The 19,127-nt window shown below is 38.9% G+C and overlaps 1 protein-coding gene across 6 annotated transcripts in view; it reads left to right on the plus strand.

Annotated features, from left to right (window-relative positions):
* The window catches only part of NELL1 (neural EGFL like 1), a 522,694-nt gene that overhangs the window by 238,384 nt on the left and 265,183 nt on the right, over window positions 1-19,127 (plus strand). For 5 of the 6 annotated variants that reach the window (XM_029061630.2, XM_029061636.2, XM_029061634.2 and 2 more), the window contains one exon: window positions 10,568-10,693. The exons of the other annotated variant lie outside the window; for it this stretch is intronic. In XM_029061630.2, coding sequence (XP_028917463.1) covers window positions 10,568-10,693 — 126 coding nt within the window. The remainder of the gene's footprint in view (window positions 1-10,567; window positions 10,694-19,127) is intronic. 6 annotated transcript variants of the gene reach the window in all.

A 19,127-nucleotide genomic window follows, 5' to 3' on the forward strand; every position in this document is an offset into this window, starting at 1 on the left:
GCTGATACAATTTCATTACATCAAATAACAAGACATATTTCTGGGCACCACCGCCATCACACTTTGTCCTGAAGTTATGCTTATTCTTGAGATATCTGCTTTCCAAGAACTCAGTACAGTGCTCTGAGCACAGTAAGTGCTCAGTAAATACAACTGACTGAATATCTGTGCCATTATCTTAATAGCCTTAGAAATGTAGCATCTCCCCAGTAATCAAAGCATACCCACTTGGACCAATACTGGCAACAGATCTAATGTTTCATGTTTGCCTGTCTTTCCTCTATAAGAATGTAAGCTCCTTGAGGATTGGGACTACTTTATTCGTTAGGACTCAGCTCTAAGGCAGATAACTAAGGCCTGGATAATAACTACTGACTAATCTTAGGCTCCCTATTTGTTTTTTCAGAAACTTTGTAATTTCCAGAATGTGTTCTAAAATAACCCAGGAATTTTCTATTAGAGAGGCCAACAGTCATTATATAATGAACTTCCATTCTGTGTCTTTTTTTTAAGACTTTCATAACCCCTTAATATGTGGTATTTTTATTGTTGCTTTTATAGTTTTAACCCATTTTTGAACTTCTTGATGGTACTAGCTAATTCATCTGGCCTCACACAATGATAATAATAATTATTGTGGTATTTGTTAAGAGCTTACTATGTGCCAGGCACTGTTCTAAGTGCTACGTTAGGTACAAGAAAATCGTGTTGGACACAGTCCCTGTCCCACATGGATCTCAGTCTCAGTCCTCATTATACAGATGAGGTAACTGAGGCCCAGAGAAGTAAAATGCCCAAGGACATTTTGACCACTTGTAGCTCCTCATGATGTCTGACTTAGTAGATTGGACAGAGTATGCATTAAGGTATTATTAGGTTTGTCTCTGTAATTAATGGTGTTGATAGTTTTATGTTTTCTAGACCACTCAAAAAGACAATCTCAAGCCCTTATTTTCAGTGAATATTGTTAGGCTTTGTTGCTTGGAGAACAACTGGTTTTCAGAAACTGGAACGTGGGCCTGGACAGGCAAGTGAACACTGTGTTACCATAAGCAGTTGTGTTACCTTTGTTCCCCTTTCTTAGCCACTGCCACATTCCAATCCCTTTGACTATCCTGTACACTTCATCTAGTCAGTGCTGAGGGGACAATCTTTTTGCTGAATTTGGGGCTTAAAGAGGCCTCCTTGGAAAAGTCAATTGAAACATGCTGTGTGACAAAAACTATTTCAGGAAGAGGGCAGATGGGATGGGATGGAAAGCAGTTTTTGCAGTTTGATGAGAAGGCTTATCTTATCTCTTTCGGTGATATTCTTTTGCAAAAAAATGATGGGCTAATACCATAAAATCCCAGGTGCAAAGCGATAATATCAATTTAGCTGGTCAGGAAATCCATTGAAATTGGGAAGAATATCAATTTCAAGTTGACACTTACCTTTTTCAAAAGCATATACTTGTATATGCATAACACACATATCCCTTATTCCCCAGTTTGTTTGATTCACCATTTATCATATATATAGTAAGAATTGCTGAATGGTTTCATTGATCCAAAAATGTGTTCATTAAATACCTAACTCTGAGTTTCACATAATTCTTAGTTACATTTTCAATGTAGACCCTGGTGTTTGGCATAATCACTGTTATTTTTATCACACATTCAAATGATTCCCCTCAGGCACTAAGATATTTATGTTTTAAACACTAAAACATGTATGCTGTATTTTATCATATGGGAATATATTAGTGAATAATTCGATCATTGTCTCTGGAAAATTACCAGTTGACAGGGAAGTTCAGAATTGAAAGAAAAAGCAGCCGAAAAAAGATTATTGTCTGTTAAAAATGACTGCTTATAGGTACTGAAATATCTATCTATATCTCTTAGAACATAGACATGCCATTAAATACTAGGTCAGACCAATAATTATAATTATAGTATTTGTTAAGCAGATTAGTTTACACAGCACACAAGTGGTCACACAGCATACAAGTGGTGAAGGCAGGATTAGAACCCAGGTCTTATGACTTCCAAGCCTGTGTTCTACCCACTACTCCATGCTGGTCTACACCCCCCCCCCACATTCTGTCTTTATCAGTGACAAAAAGGAGAAGTAGTGGAATGGTTTTCCTTTGATATCCTTCCTTATAGGTATTAATCCGTTCTTAAGCTTTCTGACATCTTAAGCATTTCCTCTATTTTAAACTATTAATTTCTTCAGCTGGCCCAACTTCTTCTGGTAACAAATTCCAAAAACCTCCCCCCCATTGTATGATTTTCTTCCCCTTTAGTTGGTTTTGAACCTACCATCTTGAGACTTTGGGGCTGCTCTCCTCATTGGCCTGAAAGAGTACCAGGATTTCTTCAGAGATTGTTGCAAGCTCTGAATTTCTCAATCCCTGTGAACAAACGATCAACTACTAATTACAATCAGAGTGATGAAAGTGAATGATCAAACTTTGATGAGGATGCCCAACAGCAGTTGATGTTTTCCCTACTCCAAGAAAACTTACAAATCAGAGGCACAGTGAAGCTCAGATATTTTTAAGGTTTCCTCTCACTGAAGATTCACAGAAGAAGATTCTGGCCAATCCAGATTTGGTTGGCAATTTTTTCCATTCTATCAAAGAACTGAGTCAGAGCTCAATTTCAAATTATAAGATGGATTCAGGCAGGAGAACATTCTGCCTGGGGCTTATAAGGAATCAAAACAGATTTTTGTACTTTTTTTTTGGACAGTAGGTACATAATTGTTTTATGAGGGGCACTCCAAGGTCAGAAATACTTGCCTAAAAGGAAAGGAGGAAGAAAGCAATGGGGTCTCTTCTTTCAGAGCATTTGCAATTTTGGATGAAAATTAAAGCCCAAATGTTATAAAGAGATATGCTAGTTGACAACAATGCTTGATTCTGAAATTAAGCCCAGCAGGGAAAAATGCAAATCTTTGCATGTGTTTGGGGAAATGCACAAATGCATAACTAACATACCTAAGTGCTAAATACTCAAAAAAAAAATCATCAGTGTAGTTGGGTCTGAAAAACCTACTTAGGAAGTTTATCTTGGCAAGAAACGTATATGCGTGACATCTAACTCCGTAGGTAATGGGGCTGAAAATTCTACATCATTTCATTAGGTAAACCAAGCACATTCAAGAAAGGTCTAGGCATTGATGACATCTTTTTAGAAATCATGAATATTACCTTACATCTGGGTAATTTGTGTCTAAAAGGAGCATGAAGGTGGTAACTAACGATCAGTTTATTGAATTGGGTTCATCAGGGAAAAGTCTGCTGGTGATGGTCAAGCAATCAAGGATGCTATTTTCACAATTTTCCTAAGTTGGGAAGTTGGTATTCTAACAAAATGATTTTGGTGGTTTATTCCAGTGTTTGTTTTCTTAATAAGAAATTGAGGAGTTACCTTTTCATATAAATGTCTCTCCTCTTGTTCTTATGTCTGTTTTCATTTTGGGGTGGAAGCCATCACTGTTGGCCATCAAAGGAGAGGCTGGAAATTCAGGTTGTTTTCTAGCACCTCTGACGTGGGAATGGTAGAAGGAGCGTCTACAAAATATTCTGATCAGGCTGATGGAGGTCAGCACAACAGGAGCCATTTTCAAGTATAGGAACAATCCTGCTTACATTCTGTGCCTTCAATTTTCCTTGAGTTTCATAGGGAGACAGGTATACCAAGAAAAATTTGGCTGGGAGTATATTGGTTTATTTCCATTATTTTTTCCAATTTTTTTTAATACACAATTCATTGTTCTTGTGGGACTGAAATGATTTAGACCCCACAGACCTGTCATTATCTAAGGGGCAAGGAGTCTTGGAAGCACAGACTCAGTAGAACATAGAATCTAGTTCAAAGCCTATTACGGAAATGCCCTGAACCTACTATAAGAAGATTCACCCAGCCTAACTAACCAATCTGTATCCTGCAATTCAATGATGCTGATTCTAAAGTTCTCTCCCAAATGTACCCTTACCTTTGGTATGGACTGCTTATGCAGATAGAAGCTGGTGATATGTGAAGCATTTTTATGCTGTGTCAAGTTTCATTTTAAAACTCATAAGTATACCTTTTTAAAAGAAAAACAAACTACTTCACCAACCTGGGGAAAAGCATAAATCATATATTTTTTATCACCTCAAAAGACCACCAGAAGATGAGCTCTAATATTTCAAATGCGACAAGCAATCTATACGAATGAATCACAATTTGAGCTCCATTATACCTGAGCTGATATATACTGCAGTATGGTTTATAGATGTTTCTATAACGGTGTTAAATAAAAATCCAGGGCTTTTTGTCACCAGGACCTAATCTAATGGGAGACTCTCTGAAGTGTTAAGGAGACTAAGTTAGAGACAATTCACTACTGGGGGATCCAGTAACATAGAATACCTTTGTCCAAATTTTGTTTCTGCACCACTAGGACTCCACAAAGACAATCTCAGTGACTTGATTTAATAGGGTCAAAATTGCAGGAAAATGTATGAGATTTTCAACATGGAAGTGGGGAGTTATGCAAAGAAAATGCAAAGAATGAAAGCCAACATGGATAGATTTGAAAGGTTGGGTGATTCACCTGGTAGAGTGCTTTATTCCACTTCTGTGGCAGGTTAGATTCTAAAATCCCTGATTTACAGTTTGGCCCATGGGTCCTTTTGGGGAGCCTTCATTTGGTAAGAACCATGTCAGAAGCACTTGCTGACTGCACATTGGAAATCTCTGTCACTGCCATCAATCACCCAGGAAAGTCATTATTTTTTTTTCTTTAATAACACTGCCATCCTCTGGGTCCTAACCCAGCACCCCAACTCTCTCACCGTTGTTTAAACATATATCCCCAACCCTGCCGCTATAGTCTGCCTTCACACACTGTACTAATCCCCCCTCCATTTTTGATTACACTTGCCCCTCTCTCACCACTACACTTCTGTCTTTGTTGGGCTGATGCTTTCTCAACCTTCACCGCTGAATACCCCATCCTTCTCTTGGGCTATCTGCCCTGGCCTCAGAGGACTTGGTGGTGAAAGCTGAGGGTTTATAATAGGGATAGGGTGGGACATGTTGGGACAGGTTTAAATTCAAGAAGACAACAGGGGCAGGTTAAGTTTAGGATTTTGGGCCAGGGTCAAGGGGTAAGGTGGGGCAGAGAGCCCTCTAGAATGTAAATTCCTGGTGGGCAAGCAATGTATCTCAACCCTGTTGTATGTACTCTCCCAAGAGCTTAGTACAATGCTGTGCATCTGTTAGGTTCTCAATAATACCATTGATTGATTTATTGAGAATAGGGACATTATTTTTAAAGGAGGGCAAAGCGAATGGAAATATGGGGAGCTGGGAGGTGTGAGTGAGTAAAAAGAAAAAATGCTGTAGGATTCTCTGACAACTGGGAAGGATGTTTGGAGTAATGGTTAGCCACTGTTGGCTATTTGTGTCTCTGATACATAAGCATCAGATACAAGCCTAAAGACTTGAGGAAAAAATTCCACGACATAGAACTGGTGCCATATCGATTTTTAGGACTCTGCCATTAATAGATCAGATTAACTGTGCATTTACATGTAAGAACTTCTTCAGTGCCTTGCAGGAAGCATTGAGTTTTACTGACTATTAGGATGAAGGAATATGCACTGAAGTGACAGGTTCCAAACAAAGAAAAGATAAGCACAAGCCCTGGAGTCAGAGGACCTAGGTTCTAATCCCAGATCTGCCACTTGCCTACTCTTCCCCTTACTTAGACTGTGAATTCAATGGGGGACAGGGACTGTGTCAACCTGATCAATTTGAACCTAGCCTGCTGCTTAGAAAAGTATTTGACATATTGTTTGTGCTTAGTAAATACAATAATAATAATGATAGTAATAGACCAATCAGTGGTATTTATTGAGAGTTCACAATGAATGTGCAGAGCACAGTACTAAGCACCTGGGACAGTATAATACAGCAGAATTGGTAAACGTTAACCCTGCCCAGAGGGAGCCAAAGGTCCTTAGAGTGTAAAACTTTCACTAGAGCACAATGTTTTCCAGGTGATCTGAAAATGAGGCTTTATGGTTTAATTTGGTGAAATCTAGACTGACGTTGTGAAATTGGAAGCTATGAATGAACTGGAATCTTCAAAGCTGGGAGGGAAAAATACTATTACAAAGACTCCATTAGTAGATCAGTTTAACTATGTTTACGTGTAATAGTTTCTTCAGTGTCTTGAGGAAGCATTGGGTTTCAGTAGCAGACAAAGCAGACAGGCTCACCTCGGGCACTTTGAATTGAATGGACTGTTTTACTTATTACACATAAATTAATTTTTCAAATTTGGATCTGGCCAAGAGCTTTGAACAGCTGTTTGGCAATCTCTAATGAGATGAATTTGGGACCTTGGTTCAGTTACAAGTTAATGTGTCCACAGTTCTGAAATTACCATATCAGTTGGTGCCCTTGTTAACTGTTACATCTGCCAGGCTAAAGATTGAATCCACTCTGAAACAAGCCTGAACTTGTTCCTTCTAGTGCCTTCTTGTGCCTTCTAGTGAGAAGGCAAAGATTCCAGCATGAGGTTAGAGACCCAGAGCATACTGGGAGAGAGATATTGGGATGCATTCAGGCTGCCTTGGGCTGGGCAATGTAAATGAAGTTTTGTGTTTGTTTTTTCCAAAATTGTTTGTAAGAATTAAAGTTCATTAAAAATAAACTGACAAAATGCTTCACAACTTTTAAAGACCCCTAATGCTGACCTAAAGTGTAACAGTGGCAGTAACTGAGAATTTCTAGATTTCTATTGTGAGCCTCCAGGGGCTTCATCTTTAGTGCTAAAATGCCACAGAAAATTATATAATTATTAAGTAGGAGAAACTTAGTTTATGATAATAACTTCTCTGTGCCTCAGTTACCTCATCTGTAAAATGGGGATGAAGATTGTGAGCCTCATGTGGGACAACCTGATTACCTTGTATACCCCAGCGCTTAGAACAGTGCTCTGCACATAGTAAGCGCTTAACAAATACCAACATTATTATTATTACTCCCTGACCCCTCTGGTTTTAATCACTACTCATTTTTCTTTTAACTCTTTGGACTGTTTCTGGGTGTATATTAGGAAACAAAATCAAATCTGTTTTTTCCCTTGCAGAGATATGTTTTGTCTGCCAGGGATTCTGCAGGTTAAGCAGCACAGTCAGTACTTTTCTTTAAAGATATACAGCTGTTGAATGTGGGTTCAGTTAATCAATAATATTATTGAATACTTACTGTATGCAGAACACTGTCAGAAGACACTGTGAAAATCAAGATCCTTTCAGTTCTGTATGGAAAAGATCTTAGAGTTCAGTCAGAGTAAGAGTTCATTCGAAAGAGGCTAATCATATTTTTTGGCAACCTAGCTGGATAGTTAAAGACATCTGTTTGAAGATGCAATCAGCCAACAATATCTATCAGTCAAACAATCATGTTTGGTGAGCATGCACTGTGTGAAGAGCACTATATTAAATGCTTGAGAGAGTACAGTATAGCAATATAATAGACACATTTCCTGCTCAGAGTGGGTTTACAGTCTAGCAGAGGATACAGAAATTAATATAATAAATTATGGATAATTATAATAATAGTGGTATTTAAGCTCTTACTCTGTGCCAGGCACTGTTCTAAGCACTGGGTAAATACAAGGTAATTGAGTTAGACACAGTCCTGTTCCATATTGGGCTCACAGTCTTAATCTCCATTTTACAAATGAGGTAACTGAGGCACGGAGAAGTTAAGTGACTCATCCAAGGTCACACAGTGGACAAGTGGCAGAGCTGGAATAAGAACCCAGGTCCTTCTGACTTTCAGGTCCATGTTGTATCCACTAAACCATCCTGCTTTTCAAAACACTACTTTGCACACAATAAGCACTCAAATACAATTAATAATAATTTACGACAGTATATTGAGATATTTATGTAAGTACTGTGAGACTGAGGAGGGGTGATTAAAGGGAACAAGTCAGGGTGATGCAGAAGAGAGTGAGAGAAAAGGAAATGATGGCTTAGTCAATGAAGGCCTCTTGGAGAAATTGTGACTTCAGTAAGGCGTTGAAATGGGAGAGTAGTGGTCTGTTACATATGAAGAGTCTGTATTTTGGATCCTTATGAGGCAATCTTTTCAGACTTGTGAACAAACCCAATGATGTGAGATATTTTCTCAAAGAATCAGTACATTGTTTTTTCATTTTTATGTTTAGCTGAACCTTGCTCTCTACTCTCCTGCTTATATCCACCCCAGTGCTTAGTATGGTGACTTGGCACATAGTAGTACGTGCTTAACAAATGCCACAATTATCGTGACTTTGTGCTCTCACTCTGGCCCTCAACCTGTATCTCCCACCAAAACAAAATCTAACAGCTCTCCCCATCTGCATTGTCCTCCTAAAATTCCACCTTCTATTTCCTCAATTAGTTCACAATTCCCCAGTTCGTTCAGCCCTGCATTCAACCCTTAACCCTTAAATGTATTGTATTTTCCTGTTATCAGAATAGATGTTCAAATTTTTATAATAAAATTCATTCAATCATATTTTTGAGCCCTTACTGTGTGCAAAGCACTGTACTAAGTACTTGAGAGAGTATAATATAATAACGAACAGAACATTTCCCACCCACAACGAGTTCACAATCTAGAGAGGGAGACAGATATGAATATGAATAAATAGATAAATGAATTACAGATATATGTAGATATGTACAAATGTGCTGTGGAGATGGGAGGGAGAATGAATGAAGAAGCAAGTGACACAGAAGGGAGTGGGAGAAGAGAGGAGAGCTTAGGGAAGGCTTCTTGGAAGAGGTGTGTCTTCAATAATGCTTTGAAGTGGGGGAGAGCTATTGTCTGTCTGATATGAGGAGGGAGGGTGGGGAAACATTCATGGTCTGAATGTTTTGAAAAGAAAATGATTTGGAGAGCATAATGGGGTTCGGACTGGAGTGGGTAGAGACAGGAGGCAGGGAGGTCAGCAAGGATGCTGAAGCAATAATCAAGGCACAGTAGGGTAAGTGCTTCCATTAATATGGTAGCAGTTTGGATGGAGAGGAAGGGGTGGATTTTGGTGAAGGTAGAACAGACAAGTTTTAGTGATGGCTTGACTATGTGGGTGGAACGAGAGAGAGGAGTCAAGGATAATGCCAAAATTACAGGCTTGTGAGTCAGGAAGGATAATGGTGCCATCAACAGTAATAGGAAAGTGAGTGGGAGGACAGGGTTTGGGTGGGAAGATATAAAGTTTGGTTTTAGCCATATTAAGTTTGAAGTGATGGGAGGACATCCAAGTAGAGATGTCTTGAAGGCAGGAGGAAATGAGAGACGGCAGAGAGGGAAAGAGATCAATGCTGGAGATGTAGATTTGGGTATCATCTGCATAGAGGTGCTGTGTGAGCAAAATAATTTTCCAAGGGAGTGGGTTTAGGTGAAGAAAAGAAAGGAACACGGAAGTGAACTTGAGGGAACCCCACAGTTAAGGAATGGGAGCAGAGGAGGAGCCCACGAAAGAGACTGAAAATGAGCGGCCAAGGAGATAGGAGAAGAATCAGGAGAGGACAGTGTCAGTGAAGCCAAGGTTGGATAATGTCTGACATGGTTTTTCATCCTATCATGAATGTAAAATCACTTAATTCTTTCATGAAAGCTTGCGAGTATAGGTGGGACAATTTTTATTTCCAGAGGAATAATGACATATAAGAGCATCTCATTATAGCATCTCAAAGGATAAGCCACAAGATTCCCAAATGTATGTAAATAATGTGTCACGTTTATTTGTGGTCAAGCAAGCTTCAGCTGATGTATTTGTTCTCTATATCATTGGGAATTGGGTCTGCCCTTTGACTATATTTTCAAAGCATAATCTATAAAATGTGTTCTAAGTCGAGAAGCAGCGTGGCGCAGTGGAAAGAGCACGGGCTTTGGAGTCAGGGCTCATGAGTTCGAATCCCAGCTCTGCCACTTGTCAGCTGTGTGACTGTGGGCAAGTCACTTAACTTCTCTGTGCCTCAGTTCCCTCATCTGTAAAATGGGGATTAAGACTGTGAGCCCCACGTGGGACAACCTGATTCCCCTGTGTCTACCCCAGCGCTTAGAACAGTGCTCTGCACATAGTAAGCGCTTAACAAATACCAACATTATTATTATTATTATTAAAGATTAACAGTTAGGAGCACTCCCTGGATGTCTTTAATCCAAATACTCCCTTGGGTAGTTGATATCCAATAAGTATTAATTGATAATTACCATTTCTTTCTCCCTGAGGCTCCGGGTTCCTTTCCCAGGAGGGGAGGAGTTAACACAGAAGCGAAACTCAGGCTGTGAGCAGTTGTTTCACTCCAAATGTTTTCCCATAATACATTCAATTAGAGAATAAATCCAATTCACATGCTGAATTTGCCCTTGTGCTTTAAGATTTTGCTCTAATGTGCTTTGCTCTTTCTAAGCAGTCTAATGGACATTAGCCTTCTCATCTCATTCCAGTGTTATTGCACTCTAGGCAATCAATCATTCTTCTGACTGTGATATTGCTGGTTCTTTTCTTCCTTCAGATATTGATGAGTGTGCTGCTAAGATGCATTATTGTCATGCCAATACAATGTGTGTAAACCTGCCTGGATTGTATCGCTGTGACTGTGTCCCAGGATATATCCGCGTGGATGATTTCTCATGTACAGGTGAGCTTTAAAGAAGTGATGGAACCATTCTATGTTATTTCTTGAAATCTAACCAACCTTATAGCTCAGCCACAATCAAAATGCTATTGGCTTTAACATGAGCTATTCTACAGGTTTACTTTATGGGATGAGAGATGTAACACTAGTTTTATGGTCAGGAGGACCCAATCATGATTTCAACAAATTCACACTTATTTCCAGAAGAGTATTAGCCTTTTATCTTTACCTGTGGTTCTGACTCATTTTTAAACACTCTGAAAATATACCTTAGGTTGGGTCTGAAATTGTTTGGTCCATGCTAAAGTGGAATTAAACTTCAGGGTCCAGGCGTCTGGAGCCCCTGTCCTCTAAAACTAAAGGAATTGTTCTGTAGCAGAATGAATTTCAAACCCATCGTGGCCCAGGCCTGGGCTTTTGACTGATTCAGGTTCTTATTTCCTGAGTGTGAAAGGATGAAAAAACTCAGTAGCATTCATTCAGCTGTAGGTTTTCCTTTAAAAATTGGCCGTTTTATTATCATTATGGTTATTAGTATGCCATTTGTGAAATGCTTACTACCACACCTCTCATTTCCATGGGGTAATTTAAGCACATTGAGAATATGAAGGTTATATTTCATGCTCTTAGAAGGAACATGTGACTCAGATCATTTAATTATTTATATTATTGATATTAGGTTTGTATGCTAATGTGTACAAAGTGACTGCCTCTATGGCCTAAATAGTCTGAATCTACAGGCTCTCTCTGTTTCTCGTTGTATTTCTATTTTCCTTACCTAGAGTCTTAGCCTTTTGCGGAAGACAGAGATATCTTGTTCAAGTGCTTTAATTTGGTTGGCATACTGGGAAATTGTTAGCAGATTGATATTTTAGCATCACATTTGAAATAAATAGCTGTTTTGATGCCAGTTATACAGGACTAAAGAAAATAGTAACACATAAATCAGTACCATTTTCATGGAATAGTTCAAACAGGGGTTAGAAAATTTCTATTGGCAAGTGAATGGTTGATATTGTTAGAAGAGGTGAGAATGATTTCAGAAATTCCCTTTCTTTGTCTTTGGGAAAATTCCCCCTGAAGTGGGCAATGTTATGAAGCGTGTGGAACCCACAAGTATGATATGAGAGAGCTAATGAAACTGAAGTGAAATTCAGCTCCTACTCCTTCTCCCATCATCAGGACTGATAAGGAAACATCTAGTATTATCCCATGAGGTCAGAAAGCTCAGGAAGGTTCAACTATAATAATAATTGCTAGAATTAAAAACAGTGCTGTAGTATATCTCTTGTCCCTAGAGAGAAGTCCATTGACAATATCTTCTGTTGAGATGACAGCATGTTTAATATGGCTTATGACTTCGTGTGGAAAGTCCTCTCTGCCCTTTGAAAGAATCTAATATAAAACAATTGACCTTCAGCTGATTGTGAGGTTTTCCACTCCTGAATTCATGAGTATGTCTAAAACACTTTCTCTACAGTAAGTGATCTCAGGATTATTTTGCTCCTCCATGAACTTTGATGTGAGAGAGGCATGCCAGAGATTTAATTTCTAGGTGGATTTTTTTCCTGACCCTTGATCTTATAAACATTTTTATTTTGTAGCATTTGATTTTCATAAATTATCTGCTAAACCTCAATGTTCCAGCACTTACAGGAAGACAGAAAGGCCAGGGGTGAGCACATGCGTGCACACATACACACAAGCACACACACACACACAAACATTAAAAGACGTATGTAAGAGTTATAATATGTGTCATTTCACATAAAAGACCATAAAGGTAAGAAATAATGGGACAAAGAATTGCAAATATTTAGTGCTATTTTAATTTCCTTCCTGCAATGGTGTCCAAATGAGGAAAACTGAGAGGAAGCAAGGCTTGACATACTCTGAGAAAGCTAAATTACTTAGTTTATGTGCCAGATTCATATTAAGTCCTGGTATAATGAAAGGCCATGTATGTAATAAAATTTTGCCCTTAAAATGGAAGTTGGTTGTCAGAAGGTTTTGAAGAGTCATAACAAGTCTTCTTTCCAAATGGTGTTTCAAAAGGCAAATCAAATAGATTAATTATTCATCTATTTTATATGCTCTTAGTAATAGACACACACTGGATGAGAACTGAGCTTGGTGCAGTACACATTAATGATAGAGAAAACAGTTCTGCTTGTGTATGTTTTTAATATTGTTATATTGTTTGGTATTTATATCTTATCAACGGTGTTGAAAGACAGTCCATATCAGAGAGGATATGTCCTATGCACTTTTAGCTGACATGCAAATAAGGGCAAAGGTCCTGAGTGAATACTTAGTTACCTGAGGCTCTGGGGCCACAGTTTTGTGAGCCGTAGAGGAGCAGCATGGCTTAGTGTACAGACCATGGCCCGGAAGTCAGAAAGACCTGGGTTCTAATTCTGGCTCTTCCACTTGTCTGATATGTGACCTTGAGCAAGTTACTTCATTTCTCTGTGCCTCAGTTACCTCATCTATGAAATGGGGATTAAGCCTGTGCACTCCATGTGGAACAGAAACTGTGTCTAACCTGATTTGCTGATATCTTCCTCAGTGTTTAGTAAAGTTCCTGGCATATTATAAGTGCTTAACAAGTGCTATCATTATTATTAATAATAATGGTAACGATGATGATAATTTAGGGGATGAAATTTAGTCCCTAGTATTAGAGAGGCATTCATTCTAAAATATTTCGTGGTGACTCAACCCACATTTTGATGGCATTATAAAAAATAAAGATGTTTGATAAAACTTACCTTAGGGACTGCCTCACAAGCCTACTAAATACTATGTTGGCCTTGACCTAAATCAAACAGACATACAATGCATAATATTGACACTGTTAATTCAGTCATAATTAGGCCTCTAATAACAAGTTGGTTTTATGAAGGGTGATTTTTTACGTGCCAACTAAATTGCTGAATTATTCCTTGAAATCACATTTCATTACCTTCATTTGTCCTTGGTACTATTGGTATATACCTTCAATATATGTACTGTAGGTAACCTTTAGCTGTACAGGTTTCCATCTTGAATTTTCTATTTATCCACTGAAGAAATTTTTCTGCTTTCCCCTGAGAGTAACTCGAAACCTCATTATTTAGCATGTGTGTGTTTCTGTGTAATCAAATTTTTCTAGCCTTTGTTGCTCACAGTAGAATTAAATACTATTTCATCATTCTTTCCTCGTTCTGATTCAGATTTCTTTGTGAATTTGTTTTAAATAAATCAGTTGCCTTCATTTTTATTAAGGCCACCAGTTGGTGCTTGCTAAAGCCTCAAATGCAATGAAGCACATGGCAGAGAATATAAACATCTTACTCCACCTATGTCCAGAGCTTGTACTATTTCTGTTCAAATCCCAAGGGCATGAGCCTTCTAGGAGAAAACCTTTGGAGTCCTCACAAATCCAGATTGGTGTTTCCATGCATCATCTCAGGAAAGGATCACTCTTAGAAAGGAAAACCAGTTCTTGAGATAACAGGAGGGCACGGATAGTGTCAAGTGTCTTAAATTGAACAGGAACTCCCATCCATAGATCCTTAGGAGACTAGACCCTACCGTGGGGCCAGTTGCAGAACTAACACAGCACATATCAGCATCCTCTGGACTGGGGATTACCTAAAACTGGTACTGATACTGCTCAGGTAACAGGACTGTCTGGCTAAGTGACCATTTTCAAAGGGACCAAACATAAGGATCATGGTTTATGACAAATACTTGATATTAAAGTGGTCCACTGGTCCCACATACCATGATGCACAATCCCAGTATAGTAAGGTGGACACACACCTTTACAGCAAAGGCCTGTGCCTTTTATAGCAAAAATAATATATAAACTCCCAAAGCCAAATTCCCCTTAGTTCCAGTCCATCAAAGAGCTTCTTGCTGAACAAGTTTCTCCTTTCTTTGGCTGATAGCACACAGGTACATGAGGGAATCTCTTAGGAATATCTTCTCAAAGGAAATTCATCTCCTAATTATGTCTACTATGGCTGAACCTTCTCCTTGAGCAGTTTTAGAGATAATCAGATTGTTCACCTGGGCTGATACAGGCTCAGTGTAGGTATCTTGCTGCAGTAATTCAGTAGCTGGCAGATCATGTGACCAGTGACCCCTGGACCACTGGTAACAGACACCCTGGGACTCCTTCAGTCCTAATGTTTGGGCAGAACTGGACCAACCTTCAGCAGGTGAGACAAGATTCCTGAGACATTTCCCCTATAGCATTCACCTTTCATTAGGTCATTGACCACTAAAACATGCTCATTTTCAACAGTGGCATTTTAATCTGTCTGTATCATGGTTTTTGAATTTGATTGGGATTCATATTTTCCTTTTCTTAGACTATTAATTTCCAATTCCTTATGATAGATGGTGACATTGAGAGGGTGAAAAGGTTTGATAATCCAGGGGCTGTCAATGTTGGATTATTTGTAATTTTTCTTATTACTAATAAGGTCATTTAGAGCAGAGAGAAAAAAATGTATTAGTGAGGAATTGGTACTTGTACTAATGAATCACCAGAATATCTATAACATTATGCTTTATCATGTGGAAGTCTTAAAGAGGTTTATATTTTATTACCATTGATTATCTTGTGCTTTATTCTTGAGACTCTGAAACTTTCAATGGAGTCATGAGATACTACGCTTTTAGAGATGATTTAGAAAGAAATGACTAATAAGATGAAAAAGAAGCAGTGCGGCCTAATGAAAAGGCCATAAGCCTGGGAGTCAGAGGACATGAGTTCTAATTACTGGCTCTACCACTTGTCTTCTGTGTGACCTTGGGCCAGTCACTGAACTTCTCTGTGGCTCAGTTACTTTTTCTCTGAAATGGGGATTAAAGATTATGAGCTCCTTGTAAGACATGGACTCTCTCCAACCTGAGTACAGTACCTGGAGCATAGTAAATTCTTGACAAATATCATTTTAAAAAAATTAAAAAGAAACTTTCCTGAGGTCATGGAGAGATGTCAATTACTTTGTTACATCTTTTAAAAGCTCTTACTTCTATCTCCTCTTCTCACTTTGAGTTACCCTCAATCTGTCTCTCTTGGTTAGTTCCTTTCCTGTGCCTATGAAGACACTTAGATCTCTGCTATTCTAAAAACGTTCTCCCTGGATCCCACCTTCATTTCACAATCAGTCAAATAATCAATCAAGCATTCAATGGTATTTATTGAACAATTACTGCATGTGGAGCACTGAAGTAAGGGGAGATGACATTCATTAATATAAATAAATTATGGATATGGACATAATTACTCTAGGCCTGAGGGTGGGGTGACTATCAAGTACTTAAAGGGTACAGATCCAACTGTGTAGGTGATGCAGAAGGGAGGGGGAGTGGGGGGAAAATGGTCTTAGTCAAGGAAGGCCTCTTGGAGGTAATATGATTTTAGTAGGGCTTTGAATTCAAGGAGAATGGCTGTCTGTCATATATGGAGTATTTTGCACATAGTAAATGCTCAATAAATATGATTGAATGAATGAATGAAGGGGGAGTAAGTTCCAGGCCAGAGGGAGAACAAAGGCAATGGGTTCTACTTACTCTTCTCATCCTGAAGTTCTTGCCCACCTTTGTGAGTGTTGGCTAACCATTCTTAAAACAGCTGATCTTGACTTTGTCAACTCTGTACTTTCCTGGTTCTCCTCCTAACTCATCTCTTTCCTTTGTTGACTCCTTTTCTGCCAATCACCCCATAGCCAGGGTTGACCACAAGGCTGTGTTGTGTCCCCATCTACCCTCCTGCTACACTGACTCTACTGAAGAACACATCCAGTCTCCTGGCTTCAGGTACCATACCTGTACAGATGACTCAAAACTTTATCTTTCTGCCCCCAACCTCTCTCTTCCTATTCAATCTAACAACTCCTTTGCCTCCAAGACATTTCCACTTGGTTGGCCTGTCAGCACTTCTAACACAATATGACCAAAGTTAGTTGGCCCATTTTAGCTCCTAAACCCTTCCCTCCTTCCTGTGTCCCTTCCTCTACTGACAGTTCCTCTCTCTTCCCTATGACTCTTGGATTCTTCTTTCACTCATTTTACTTTACCACCTATTGCTAAAACCTGTCAATTTTTTTTCTCAGAAACATGTTCCTGAGCTGCCTGTCACTTTCTCTCCACTTACATGCCACTACCCTTGTTCAAACATTTATCTTATCATAGTTGTATGATTGTATCACCTTCTTGTATCCCTGCCTCCCTTCTCTCCCTGTCTTCAGCCCATTTTCCACACTGCTTCCCCGACCATCTTCCAGAAAGGACACACAGCACATCTTTCTCCTCTCCTCTTCAAAGCCCTCCAATGCTTTGACTATCTTCCTTTGTATCATGTAAAGACTCCTTACCATTCACTCCAGTCAATCAATAAATCATATTTATTGAGCACTTACTGGGTGCAGAGTACTGTACTAAGTGCTTGGTGGAGCCCAATATAACCGAGTTGGTAGATGTGTTCCCTGACCACAAGGAGCTTACAGTCTAGAGGGGACTGTGAACTAACCATGATAATCTCCAGCTGATTTATCTGTTCTTTAGATTAGTTATTCTGCTGCTTGAACTCTTCAATCCTTCTATGCCCACCTTCTGGTTGTACCCCTTTCTGATCCCTTGCTCACATTGGCCCCAGACCTGGAATTCCTTCCCAGCCAAAATCTGCCTGATTTTAATCTTTCCTTTCCTCATATCCTTATGCATTTACATTGTATCCCCACCCTCAACACTTCTGTATATATATTTTTTGATTGTTCAGTTTTATAATTCGTTGATGCCACTGCCAGTATATATCTATTTTTCCATTAGATTGTGGGCAGGAAAGGACATCTGCTTCTTTCGTACTTTTTAAGAACTTAAAACAATGCACTACATTTCAGTAAGTGTTGGAGTAAGCGCTCAATAAATATAGTTGACTGATAAATGCCATTACTACTACTATATTACTACTATTATTACTACTACTGTTCCTATTATTACAGATGGAATTTCAAAGTAAAAATGAAGCCCTGTTGGTATTGGACTTAATGTCATGGAAAACTCCACTACATGTCCTTCATGTACCTCACATATGGACAATAGTGGAAAGAGCATAGCCTGGGAGTCAGCAGACCTGGGTTCTAATATCGACTCCAACATTTCTCTGCTGTGGGACCCTGGGTATTTCACTTAACTTCTCTGTGCTTCAGTTTCCTCATCTATAAAATGGGGATTCATTATCTGTTCTCCCTTTTACTTAGCCTGTGAACCTCATGTGAGTCAGGAACTGGGTCCAATCTGACTTTCTTGTATCTACCTCTGTGCTTAAAACAGTGTTTGAAGAAAAGAGAACACTTAACAAATGTAGTAATAAGAATAATTATTACTATGGGGCTACACAATTGGAAATGAAATGGCACAGGTTGGTAGTTTCCAATTCAGTGATATTGAGTGCTTACTGTGTGCAGAGCACTGTGTACTAAGGTCTTGGGTGAATACAGTAAAACAGAGTTGGTAGACAGTTTCTTTGCCTACAGAAAGCTTAGAGTCTCATAGGTTGGGAGACAGATATTAATATAAATAAATAATTTATAGATACATACAAAAGTGCTGTGGGATGAATACCAAATGCCCGAAGGATAAACATCCAATTAAATTCAGTTTGTGTAGAGTAGAGTTTGTGTGCATGTAGAGAAGTGGAACCAGTATTTGGGTGGTAGAGGCAGTTACATTGATGTCATTTATAGTGCTGGTATTCATTAGGTAATTACCACATGAATATTCTGCTGTGAATGTATAAGGCCACTGAAGGATTACTGTGTTTTGTCAGCTTTCTCCTGAAGTCTGAAAGAAAATATCTCTCTTGGGAAGGACGACAACCCATTGTTAAATGAAAAAATACATGCATGAAAAAATATGCATGAAGAAGCATTCTCTTTACCTTTACACATTATTGAGCAACAGCATGGCCTAGTGGAATAAGCCCAGGCCTAGGAGTCAGAGGACCAGGGTTCTAACACTAGCTATGCTATATATCTACTGTGTGACTTTAGTCAAGTCACTTAACTTCCCTATGCCTCAGTTACGTCATCTGTAAAATGGGGATTAAGACTATAAACCCAGTTTGGGGCATGGACTGTGCCCAACCAGATTATCATCTACCCAGTGCTTATTACAGTATCTGGCACATAGTGAGCACTGTTTTATGTGGTGTTTAAATGCTTACTTAAAAAATTCCATTAAAAAACTAATAATAATATGGGAACCATGAAGCCTATACTTTGAATTCTTGTGAAAGGCCGTAAATATCATTGCTGTTTTAGAAGAAGTTGTGACACTTTCCTAAACCTTCACTCAGCCCTATAATTCTTTGCCCCTTTCATATCTGACAGACCACCATGCTCCCCATCTTCAAAGCCCTACTAAAATCACATTTTCT

Source organism: Ornithorhynchus anatinus, chromosome 3, assembly GCF_004115215.2.
Source record: "Ornithorhynchus anatinus isolate Pmale09 chromosome 3, mOrnAna1.pri.v4, whole genome shotgun sequence".
Taxonomy (NCBI): domain Eukaryota; kingdom Metazoa; phylum Chordata; class Mammalia; order Monotremata; family Ornithorhynchidae; genus Ornithorhynchus; species Ornithorhynchus anatinus.